The sequence below is a fragment of the Eurosta solidaginis genome, chromosome 4 (assembly GCF_040869045.1).
Source record: "Eurosta solidaginis isolate ZX-2024a chromosome 4, ASM4086904v1, whole genome shotgun sequence".
NCBI lineage: Eukaryota > Metazoa > Arthropoda > Insecta > Diptera > Tephritidae > Eurosta > Eurosta solidaginis.
The window spans coordinates 252,456,740-252,469,522 of NC_090322.1; the positions used below are offsets into that span (position 1 = coordinate 252,456,740).

Consider the following 12,783-nt stretch of genomic DNA (forward strand, 5'->3'; position numbering starts at 1 on the left):
AGAGTTAATAGTTGGCCATGGAATCAAAGTGACGCTTAGATTTACTTGCTATAAAAAAGGTTACAAAGAGTTGATAGTAAGGCCATGAAACAAAAGTTGAGAAAATTATTAAAGTTTTTGTGCATTAAGTTTTTGGAAGTGGAAGCAAAAGTAAGCAGTGCGCGTCAAACTAACTTAAACTGCAATAAAGGATCCTAATCCTGCGACATATATTTTTTTGCTATAAACGATATTTTTAACAAATCAAGTAATCGATTGTTGTTCAAATTCAGAGAATCAAATTAATCATTAGTCTTTAGCTTAAGGCTACCTTATTAACTTACTATCTACGACTCGCTGTTTTCGAAATGGATTGTGATTTAGTGACAAATTCTGATTTATTTGAAAGAATGTGGCAATATTAAAGACTATATATTTTTATACAATTTTATTAAATCCAAAATTTTGATACATCTTAATGGTAAAAATTTGAACAGTTTAAAAGCCTTTTGCTCAAAATACTGCTTCAATCTGCATAGAAGGTGGAAAAAATCAGGATCCAAAGATCAAGTGTTTAAAGATACAAACAGTGAATGGTTACAGAAGCAAGAAGAAGATCGAAATTACCTAGTAAGCATGAGGAAATATCCGAAGAAGTGAAATCTCTACTACTCCTACCGCAAAACCAGAATACAGATATCTAATAAAAATTGTTTTTTTTTTAAATATTTTTTTGGTCATATACCTTTATATGTATATGTATATTTGGAGATTTCATGGACTATTGACCGATCGAATAATTTTTGTTTTTAATTACTCTTTTGGTACTAACGAACAAGCTGGAATAGTAAGCATCATATAAACAAAACAAACAAAATTTACGAACAAGCTCGAATAGCTAAATTTTTGATTTGAACCTTTTTTGCATTGTTAAATGTAAATTCAATATAAAAAAAACTAAATGTATAATATGAATTATCCAATATTTTCGTTTTTAAATATTACCCAGAATTAAAGTGATTCGCCCGTTTGCCTCATCGGAATGAAAAGGCAAATATGAAAACTCCGTGCGTCTGAATATTTGCATGATTCTTCTACCCTTAAGTCACGGCGACAAGCTACATATAAACATTGCTTACGGTTCTGTTTATTTGCCGAACTAAACGATACTAATTCTCATGCTTTGATTTTATTCTCCACATTTAAATAATGTTAAATTTACAGCATTTTTTCGAAGTACACATTTCCTATTTTGAAATATAATGCAAATTTGACATTATTTTCCATGTGGAAAACACATTAATATCTAAATTTTTTTTCATATCAAAAACACTTCAAAAATGTAAAATTCAAATTATTTGATGAATGAAAAAATAATGTGTTTTTTACATTTTAAAATGTTAATATTACAGGAATGTGATTCTGCGGCTTTTCCTAATGTTCACATGTTGTTGAAAATCTTGTGTACGCTTCCAGTAACAACGGCAAGGAACGAGAGATCTTTTTCAACTCTTAGGCTGATTAAAAACTATTTGAAAAACACGATGAGTGAAAATCGATTGAATGGCTGTGCATCACTAAGCACCCACCGTGATCAAATTGTTACCGTTTATGAAATTTTAGATGAAATGGCAAAGAAAAGCCGACGCATGCGCTTGAGTTTTTAATGCAACCTTTTTCATATCATATTCTAAATACACTTACTTTAATGTTAAAGCTAAAACATTTTTTTTATTTATTTAACTGAAAAACAAATTTTTTTTGAACCCCCAAGGCAAGTTTCTGGCTACGCCCCTGCCCCTGCGCAATACTAAAATAAAAAAAAAAACCAAAAAAAACGCGAACATTTTCGAACCATGAAACCGAGTTTATTGCATAGTATATAACCCTAACTATATAAATAAATTAATCAAGTTTTGAGGAAATGTGAGGAAAATGAGTTAACGGTAAAAATGTGATTTTTCCCATACATTAAATTATTTTATTTGCTATAACTTTTTTGTTTAAGACTTTATGAAATAATACTCATATATAAAAACGTCATGTAATGAGACTTAAAATCGATCCCCACCAAAGTTTTTGTGTTCTTAATTAATACTTTTTTCATTTCCCTAAGTCCACTGAAAGCCAAATCCAGACCACTGTGCGCCGTGGCGTGAAAACCTTTTCAGTGAAAATACATCTGCCTTACAGTTGCCATTCGGAGTCGGCATAAAACAAGTAGGTCCCGTCTCGCCAATTTGTAGGAAAATTAAAAGAAGCACGACGCAAATTGGAAGAGAAACTCGGCCTAAAATCTCTTCGGAGGTTTTCGTGCCTTACATTTAGTCACAAGCGCATAGGCGTAACTTAGATAGACAAAAGCAGTTTTTTGAGTTGTAACGTTGGCATCAATTTTTTTTATTTTTTTCCTCAATGTAACATTCCTCAACGTTTAAGTTTTTTTTTTTCAATACTCCAAAAACCATTTCATTTATTACCATCTGTTTTTTTATTACGAAAGGCTTCGATTGCATCGGCTGCATCCAGTAGTGTACCTTGACTAACGCAATAATCGGATATATTGAGTCGTCGTTTATTTTTTTCCATTGATCCATACAAAAACGAATAACTGACAATTGGAACTGGCAAGTAAAATTTGAAGCAATTATCGATGCGCACCCTAATAAAAAGAATTTTTATTATTGCATTACGTTAATACCTAATATTTTTGTAATTTTAATAATTAAAGTTTTTTTTATGCGGAAATTTTTAATCAATCTTCATTTAACGTCAAATATTTTAAGAGGTTTTGTTCACTGTTTGGGTTCAGAAAACCCTACGAAAAGTTTATTTAAATTTTCCATTTTACATACTTCGGAGAACCTATTCCTAAAATATCACGAGATTCTGCAATGAAAACCCAAAGTTACGGCCGATTATAGCTCGCTGTACTCTACGTTGAACTTGTAACCGAAACTTTGAATTCGATTATCTCAAAATAATGTGGTTTTTTGAAACGAGCTGTTAGGGTGAGCACGTTTTCTCGGAAAAACATGCACAAGTTTTATGGAAATTAAGGTATTGGCGTTGCCTTTGTTCACGAAGTCCGTTTTGAGTTTATTCATTAAAACCTGTTTGAATTTCCCATTTCAGATAAGCCGTTCCCTACTTATCTTGCTCACCGGATGATTTATTAACGGCCTAATTGTGCACTCGAACGATAGGTCGTCTCCATTACATTAATAATAGGTAAGGTGAAGCTGACGGATGAATATTCATATATTTTTGAAGGATTCCCCTCATATTTTTGTTTAATTTACTAGTTTTTATTATGAAGTGGCAACTTTGGGAACTGTTTACATTCAAACAGGGGGAGATGGCGGGGGGTCAACTGCCAATACGCGCCTAATGTAATGATGGAAGGTGGAAGATGTTTTGACAGCTGTCAAAGGGACCGCCCTTAGCTCCGGGTTGTATTTTGGAAGCACACGAGAAGGGGGCATAAAAGAGGGCCCCTTTTGAAATGGTACTTAAATTCATAATTTTACAATAATGATAGAATACTGAAAGCAGTGTACATATGTAACTTGAATTTAATGCAATTTTATGATAAAAATCATGAAATGAAGTGTGCTTTATTCTATTTTGAAACGTTTCCAGCTTATCAATTTCCTTTGAACGCATACATTTTACTGGTAATACTATTAATACTGTTAATCCACGACCAAGCTATTTCGTCAAAAAAAGTTTCAGATAAGTGTTCGGCGCAAAAAAAGTATGGATCTCCCGATATTTTTGGACGTATTTTAGAACTCTTCTGCAGTATTAACGAAAGCAATTTTTGTTATACTACATTTTGGGTGAAACAAATTAAACCACACACAACAGTAGGACGAAAAAGGCAACAGCTCTATAAAATCGATGGGATACTCAGGTTCGGGATTTGACCCGTTAACCTGAGATGATTTCGATGTAAGAAGATCTATTCTTTATCACCCACCCTCAAGTTCGACGCACAGGCCAACTGCAGGCAGGGAGTCTGAAGCTAAAGGGAGCATCGGTCACCGGTCCACACATCTAGCTTTCGCCGACAGTAAAGATATCAAGCAAGCTGCTACAATGGTGACCGCTGTTGGTGTGGTGGTAGCTTACTCCGCCTACCACACCGGAGATCACACTCCGGATTTATTTCTGCCATGGAAAACTTCTCAGTGCAAACTCCATTGCCTCGCAGCTGGTTTTCGGAATCGACATAGAAAAAAATTTAAGTTGCCGTCCTGCCAATTTGTAGGAAAAATCAAATAAGAGTACAACGCAAATTAGAGGAGAAGCGTTGTTATAACTAGCATTACGTCTACATTATATAACGATATTTGTTGTTATTTTGATGATAAAGACATTCCCCGAAGGTTTTGGATCACTATACAATGGTATACTATACTGGGTGTGGGACGCCCCCCATAAAACAACCTTAAAATGACAACAAAAGAAAAGCTTCTTGTCTTAGGGAGGGCGTGTAATTTCCTATTAGAGAATCGTATAATCGAGTAGATTTGCATATATTTGGACACCCGCGAAAGATGTAAGAGCCTGGTACCCGGAGCAGAAAATGTTTTGCCTATTAGAAACATTGACGGCAATGAAAAAATGGATGGACTAGCAAAGGCCGATGTTTCGTAACACTTTTCAGGCAACAAACTTTGTCCTTCAATGACAAGTGCCACCCAATTAAAGGATGGAATAAAAATGCTCCATAAAGGGCATCAGAGTATATTAAGCAACCAATCAAAAAACCACAAAAGGCCCGGCTACTGTCACTTTTGATGCTGACCATGACAAAATTTTTAACCCCAATGATTTGAGCTCATACACTTGTAATTTCCGGTCCATTGACGGCAGTGGTGCTATTGTCCGGATAGTCTTTGTCAAGAAAAGCGGTGATAGATTGAGCAAAGAAAAGCGCAGAGTTCGTTTCAGATCTGTGGTGAATGAGATACGTCATGGTTTGAAAATATGTCTTGAAATAAATAATTTAACTCGTTACAAATTAACTGGAAATTCTAAGGATTTCTCCCAAACCAATGTATAATAAATGTTATTTGGGATTAAGAAATATTTTTCGGTTTTGATTTTTCAATTAAAAACAGCTAAAAAATGGCAAAATTGCGCTTACATACAAGTTTTCAATACTTATTTTTGAAATTTTGATTTGCATTCACCTTTTTTCATATCGGAAACTTTGCGTACTTTGGGATAGTGTTTAACATTTTTTAATTAATAGTTAATTTGTAACGGAATAGAAATAGCTTAAACTTTATCTGTGTTTAAAATGATTATTTTTGTTGGCAGTGACACTTTTTTTTTTACATCTTCGAATTCAGTAGATTTTGCTACATATAAAACGTTTAATATTAATAAAAAGAAGCCTTAGCCGTTGCTGAGAAATTTGATTTTGATAAAACTTTTTTTAATTAACTTTCTTTTATTTAAATTTAGTACGACGGTCGTAGTTCTGTTCATTAAAAGCGAGTAAAAAAATGTACAATTACCTCAATTATTGAAAAACTTTTTCTTGAAAACAATCGGATATAAACGACTTATTTTGTTTTGTTGATTTTCCGACAGGCTGGATAAATGATATATATTGGAACGATTTTCCGTCATCCCTTGTCAAGTTTAGGAAAAATGAAATATATAAATACTATACTACTATATATATTGTAACGAATATTAGCAGCACTAAGGGATTCTATCATATCTAAGCCGAAGCTAAGCAGTGATTCAAGTCACATCAATAATTCAATCATTATGACTGCACATATGTACGTACACGCAGCAGAGAAGCAACACATGCAGATATCTTATCTGAGATATGCAATTATAATTGGGGAAGTGTCGCTCACAAAGACACGCGCATATGAGAGCTATACACGTACATCTGTAACAGATAACACGTACATTATAACAGATAACCAACTAGTAGATTCTGGAACAGAAGCGCCTAGAAGATGCAACGAGGAAATCAAAGAGTATAAAAGGCATGAACAATAGACACGCTGCAATCAGTTTCGATTAATCACGCTATCTGTCGGGCAATAGTAGAGTTATTTATTGTGAAGTACTTGAATAAAGGCCATTTTGCATTATTAAATATTGTAGTTATTTATTCAACAGTTTAATGATTCGAACTTAGCAGAAGGTTGCAAATAAGAGGTATTGCAGTAAATTCGTTACAATTGGTGTCAGAAGTGGGATTGTTGAATAAATTCCGAAGATTGCGAACACAACTTGGACATGGCAAAGTTGAGTGAGTTGAGGATCCAGAAACTGAAGAAGGAGTTGGAGAGCCGTAGATTGAATACAACCGACAATAAGATCGAACTTCAAGCACGGCTACGAGAGGTAATGGAGTCGCAAGGAATTGATGTGGACGAGTATGTCTTTTATCCTGATGGGGACGAGACAACAACAAAAATTTAAGAGAAGAACGAAGTCCGAGTCCAGTCGCAAGCGGCGAGAATAATGCGATATTGGCTTTGTTATCACAGATATCGGCAAAAATGGAAACCCAGGAAACACGCATAACAGAAATATCATCACAAATATCCACAAATATGGCATCCCAACTGGAATCGCAAGAGACACGCATAACATCTAAGATTGAAGGACAAGAAACGCGTATGTCAGAAATGTCGACACAGATTACATCCAAAATTGAAACTCAACTGGAAACGTATATGTCATCTCAACTGGAATCGCAGGAGAACCGTATAACATCGAAGATTGAAGCACAAGAGGCACGAATATCCGAAATGTCGGCACAAATATCAGCGCAGATCTCTGCGCAACTGGAAGAGCAAGAAGGACGAATTTCTTCGAAGATGGAGGCGCAAGACACAAAAATTTTGCAACTTGAGAGCAAAATTGATGCCGAGATTGAAACATTGCGAGGTCATATACATGAGTTGCAACTAAATCGCCCAGTTGTTTCAGCAAGCAATACGAAGGTAAAAACCCCATCTTTTGACGGCTCTGTTCCTTTCCAGGTGTTTAAGATTCAGTTTGAGAAGACCGCAGCAGTGAACAACTGGAGTGCTGAAGATAAAGTTGCTGCACTATTCGTGGCATTGAAAGGATCTGCTGCTAAAATCCTACAGACTATTCCCGAGGGGGAGCGGAACAACTACGAAACATTGATGAGTGCTCTAGAGAGGCGATACGGAAGCGAACACAGGAAGCAGATACACAAAAAAAAAAAAAGTTGCAAAACCGTTACCAAAAAGCTAATGAGACTTTGCAAGAGTTTGCTTCGGATGTTGAAAGGTTGGCTCATTTGGCAAATGCGGACGCACCCGTGGAATACACTGAGGGGATAAAAATCCAGAGTTTTATAAATGGCATACGGGACGTCGAAACGAAGCGAGCCACATACGCAAACCCAAAGCCAACATTTGCTGAAACGGTATCACATGCATTGACTCAGGAAACTGCCTCCCTATTGAGTAAACCAGCATATAAGGCTCATCGTGTGGAAGTAGAAAGACCAGAGTGGGTAGACACAATTTTGGAAGCATTGAAGGGTACGCAGCAGAAGAATAATGATGCAGTCAAATGTTTTAAGTGTGGAAAGCCAAGGCACATTGCGCGTTATTGCAACACCAACCCTAACAGTTCCAACAATGTGGGTGGTCGTAAACGAAGAGCTGAAGGAGATGAGCAAATCTCCAAGTCCACTCAATCGTTAAACTAAAGAGAGTCAGCCGCAAGGGGCGACAGCTGGCTCCCGCAATTGAATGCCCCATAATCTGTATCTCGCAGACTGGAAGAAGATCGAGCAATCTTACTGTTGGAGGACATGTGGATGGAAAGGAACGTTTACAGACTATAGATACGGGTGCATTTCATTCCATCATTCGAGCGGATATAGTCAACAAGAAGATAAGACCATTGCATGGAGCAAGATTGCGTACAGCCACTGGAGAAGGCACCACGGTTCTAGGTGAAGTAGCATGTGAAGTCGCAATTGGGAACGTCACGGTAGTACACAATTTTATAGTGGCAGAGATTGTTGATAAAATCATAATTGGAGTGGTTTTCTTAATCGACCAAGGCATCAAGATCGATATGCAAAGCAAGACGATATAAGAACATGGATGTTCCACTTAATTTCGGCTACGAGAGAGGCTACAGCAGTAAGCGAGTGCTGGTGGAAGAGAGACAGCAAATACCACCAAAATCCGAAGCAGTAATCTGGGCAAAGGTTGATGGAGATTGTGGGACAAACAAATTGTGGGTTGTCGAGGCAGCAAACAAATCAACACCGAACATACTTGTAGGAAAAACCTTGGCTATGACAAAACAAGATGGACGTATTCCGGTAAGAGTACTCAATGAGTTCAAGTCACCACTCAAACTGATCAAAGGTGCTATTTTGGGAAGATGCCAAGAGGCTGAAGTACTTATTAACTGTGAACAGCTCCAGGAACACGTTTCATCTAGTAATACTGATTTTTCAAATGACATCACGGCATGGACGCAGGGGCTAGAGGAAGCCAATCAGAGTAAGGCAAAACAACTGCTCCTAAAGTACGCGAACATATTTGACCAGGATGGTTCCAAACCAGGCCACACCAACGTTGTGAAACATCAAATTGACACTGGAGATGCGAGGCCGATCCGTCAAGCTCCACGTAGTGTTCCACTGGCGAAGCGGGAAGTTGTGAGTCAAATCATACAATAAATGAGCGACAGCGGCTTCATCGAACCATCAGCTAGTCCATGGAGCTCACCGGTAGTACTTGTAAAGAAGAAGGATGGAAAAATGAGGTTTTGCGTGGACTACCGGAAGTTGAATGACGTAACGAAAAAGGATAGCTACCCATTGCCAAGAATTGACGACACTCTGGATTCGCTATCTGGTACGAAAAAGCGGCTACTGGCAAGTTGAGGTGGAGGAGGAAGATAAAGAGAAAACAGCCTTCAGTGTCGGTGATGGTCTTTGGCAATTTACAGTGATGCCTTTTGGACTTTGTAATGCACCAGCAACTTTTGAGAGACTCATGGACCAGGTACTGAAAGGACTACATTGGAAAACATGCTTGGTGTACCTGGACGACATCATCGTATTGGGCAAGAACTTTGATGAACATCTTAAGAACTTGGAGGAAGTTTTCCAGAGAATAGCTGGCGCTAGTCTGAAGTTAAGTCCCAAAAAGTGTGCGCTGTTTAAAAAGGAAGTAAATTATTTGGGTCATAAGGTAACGACAGAGGCCATCTGCACTGCGAACGAAAAGATAGAGGCTGTAAAGGATTGGCCAAGACCACAGAACCTACATGAATTGAGAAGTTTCCTTGGGCTGTGCACATATTACCGCCGATTTGTACCAAATTTTTCCAGCGTAGCCCATAGCCTCCATGAGCTTACAAGAAAAAACAAAGCTTTTGAATGGAAGAAGGTGCAAGAAGTGGCTTTCCAAACATTAAAGGAGCGTTTGTGCACTGCCCCAATGTTGGCATATCCGATTCCAGGAGCAACATTTATTCTAGATACAGATGCGAGTGGATATGCTATAGGAGGCGTTTTATCACAACTGACCGATGGACAGGAGAAGGTAGTTGCATATTACAGCCGTTCGATTGGAAAACCAGAGAGGAACTACTGCGTTACTCGGAAGAGCTGTTGGCGTTGGTAGAGTGCATTAAACATTTTCACAAATACCTCTACGGCCAGCGATTCCGTGTCAGGACAGATCACGCAGCGTTGAAATGGCTTCTGCAGCTCCGTAATCCAGAAGTACAATTGGCACGGTGGATCGAGCGACTACAAAGCTATGACTTTTCCATTGAGCATCGAAAAGGTAGTACCCATGGAAATGCTGATGCAATGTCACGAAGATCATGTAGTTTGGAATGCAAGCACTGTTCAAAGGCCGAGGCTAAAGAAGACATTATAGATATCCGCCTAATGGGACAAGGAACAACTAAGAAAGTGTCAGCTAGAAGATACAGATCTGTCACATGTTATGCAAGGGTTGGAACGAAACGAAAGACCAAACAGAGAAGAGATGTCAGCAGAGAGTCCCATTGCGAAGTCATATTGGGCACAGTTTAGAATTGATATCCGGTTGCCTTCATCGAGTATGGGAGAGTGAGGATGGTGCAAGAAGAAACTGATATTTGTTCCCAGAAAGAGGATTCCTGACGTGCTCAGCGAGCTGCATAATGGTCCAAGTGGAGGTCATCTTGGAATCACGAAGACGCTCGAGAAAATTAAGCAGAGATTCTATTGGGTTGGTTGCCGTCAGTCGGTCACCGAGTGGATTGCCAACTGCGAGGTTTGCAACAGAGCGAAAGGGCCCAAAACACGAAGTCATGGCTAGATGAAGCAGTATATTTCAGGTGCACCATTTGAAAGGATCGCCATGGATGTTGCAGGACCATTTCCTACTAGAAACGGCGGAAACAAATACGTACTGGTGGTTATGGATTATTTCAGTAAATGGCCAGAGGTATACCCAATCCCAAACCAAGAAGCAGAAACAGTAGCAGAAGTGGTTACAAACGATTGGGTTAAAAGGTATGGGGTACCAATGGAGTTACGTTATGACCAAGGCAGGAATTTTGAATCAGCTGTGTTCCAAGAAATGTGCAAGAAGTTGAGCATTCGGAAAACACGGACAACTGCATTCCATCCTCAGTCCGATGGTATGGTGGAACGTTTCAATAGAACATTGGAGGAGCACTTAAGGAAAGTAGTAGACAAGCACCATAAGGACTGGGATATACACATATCATTATTCTTGATGGCCTACCGATCGGCAGTACATGAGACAACGGACCAAACTCCCGCAAAGGTAATTTTTGGCAATGACCTTCGACTGCCAGCTGATTTGAAGTATGGGATAGATGCCGATGCGGAGAGAAATGTCAAGAAATCCACTGGTGTCTTAGAAGAAGAGCTGAGAGAGATACACGATCTGGTAAGGCAACGAGCAAAGATTATGAGTGACAAGATGAAAGCGAGGTACGATAAAGCAATTAATTCGGAAGGGTTTCAGGAAGGAGATTTGGTGCTGTTATACAACCCACAACGAAAAAAAGGTTTGTCCCCGAAATTGCAGTGTAATTGGGAAGGCCCATACAAAGTTGTAAAACGGATCAACGATGTGGTGTACCGCATACAAACCATAGGCAAACCACGAACCAAAATGAAAGTGGTTCATTTGGAAAGGCTGGTAACGTTTAGATCGAGAGATTTGTCTGATCGGGACGATCATAAGTGTTCATGAAACCCAAAAATAAAATAAAACATAGTACAACATGCTTATTTTACATCAATGGTGTCGTCGATAGTGCCGTTCGTCGATCTCTAATTTGCATAATACTTTATCTGGAAATGTATACAAGCGATTTTATTGAGTGAAGTTGGACATAAAGTGAAAAAATAAGAAAGTATTTATACATTTTAATAATATTAAATGATATTGTACTACATTATGTATAAATCTAAACGAGTTAAAAGTGAAGTGAGGCAAACTATTAAATTTGCTTACCGAAAGTAGATTCCATTTCGTTCCGCTTTATTCTCGTTTGAGAAAAAGTTGAGAATCCAAAAATTCTCAATTTGAAAATAAAGAAAAATGCCATATTAAAAATGTGTCTTTTAGCTTGAGAATGCTATCAACGGTTATTTGAAATGCATTTGAAAACTAACGTTTGAAATGTGAGAAATGGACTGATTCTCAAATGTATCTGAAACTGAGAATTAACAAAAATGTTTTTTTGGGATGGGAGATACATGTAGAATGAAGGTGTAGCGTAGGGGCATAGATTCTATGACGGTAACTATTTTCTGTGAAAATGGGCGAAATCGGTTGAAGCCACGCCCAGTTTTTATACACAGTCGTCCGTCTGTCCTTCCCCTCGGCCGTTAACACGATAACTTGAGCAAAAACCGATATATCTTTACTAAACTTAGTCCACGTACTTATCTGAACTCACTTTATCTTGGTACAAAAAATGGACGAAATCCGACTATAACCGCGCCCACTTTTTCGAAATCGAAAATTAACAATTTTTGTTGCTATAACAATTTTTGTTGTTATCGAAAATTACTAAAAATGAAAAAATGCAATAAGTCTATACCAAATACGAAAAAGGGATGAAACATGGTAATTTGATTGGTTTATTGACGCAAAAAATAACTTTAGAAAAAACTTTGTAAAATGGGTGTGACACCTACCATATTAAGTAGAAGAAAATGAAAAAGTTCTGTAAGGCGAAATCAAAAGCCCTTGGAATCTTGGCAGGAATGCTGTTCGTGATATTACATATATAAATAAATTAGCGGTACCCGACAGATGATTTTCTGGGTCACCCTGGTCTACATTTTGGTCGATATCACGAAAACGCCTTCACATATACAACTACCACCACCCCTTTTAAAACCCTCATTAATACCTTTAATTTGATACCCATATCGTACAAACACATTATAGAGTCATCCCTGGTCGACATTTATGGCGATATCTCGAAACGGCGTCTACCTATCGAACTAAGGATCACTCCGTTTTGAAATACTCATTAAAACCTTTCATTTGATACCCATATCGTACAAACACATTCTAGAGTCACCCCTGGTCCACCTTTATGGCGATGTCTCGAAACGGCGTCCACCTATGGAACTAAGGATCAGTCCCTTTTGAAATACTCATTAACACCTTTCATTTGATACCCATATCGTACAAATACATTCTAGAGTCACCCCTGGTCCATCTTTATGGCGATATCTCGAAAAGGCGTCCACCTATAGAACTAAGGATC

General features: G+C 38.0%; 1 protein-coding gene across 1 annotated transcript in view; it reads right to left on the reverse strand.

Moving 5' to 3' along the window:
* Window positions 1–2,180: 2,180 nt before the first annotated feature.
* The window catches only part of LOC137251333 (ATP-binding cassette sub-family A member 17), a 70,036-nt gene continuing 59,433 nt past the window's right edge, over window positions 2,181–12,783 (reverse strand). Inside the window, exon 15 of the mRNA XM_067785723.1 lies at window positions 2,181–2,641. Within this exon, the coding sequence (XP_067641824.1) occupies window positions 2,449–2,641 (193 nt within the window). The 3' untranslated portion in view covers window positions 2,181–2,448. The remainder of the gene's footprint in view (window positions 2,642–12,783) is intronic.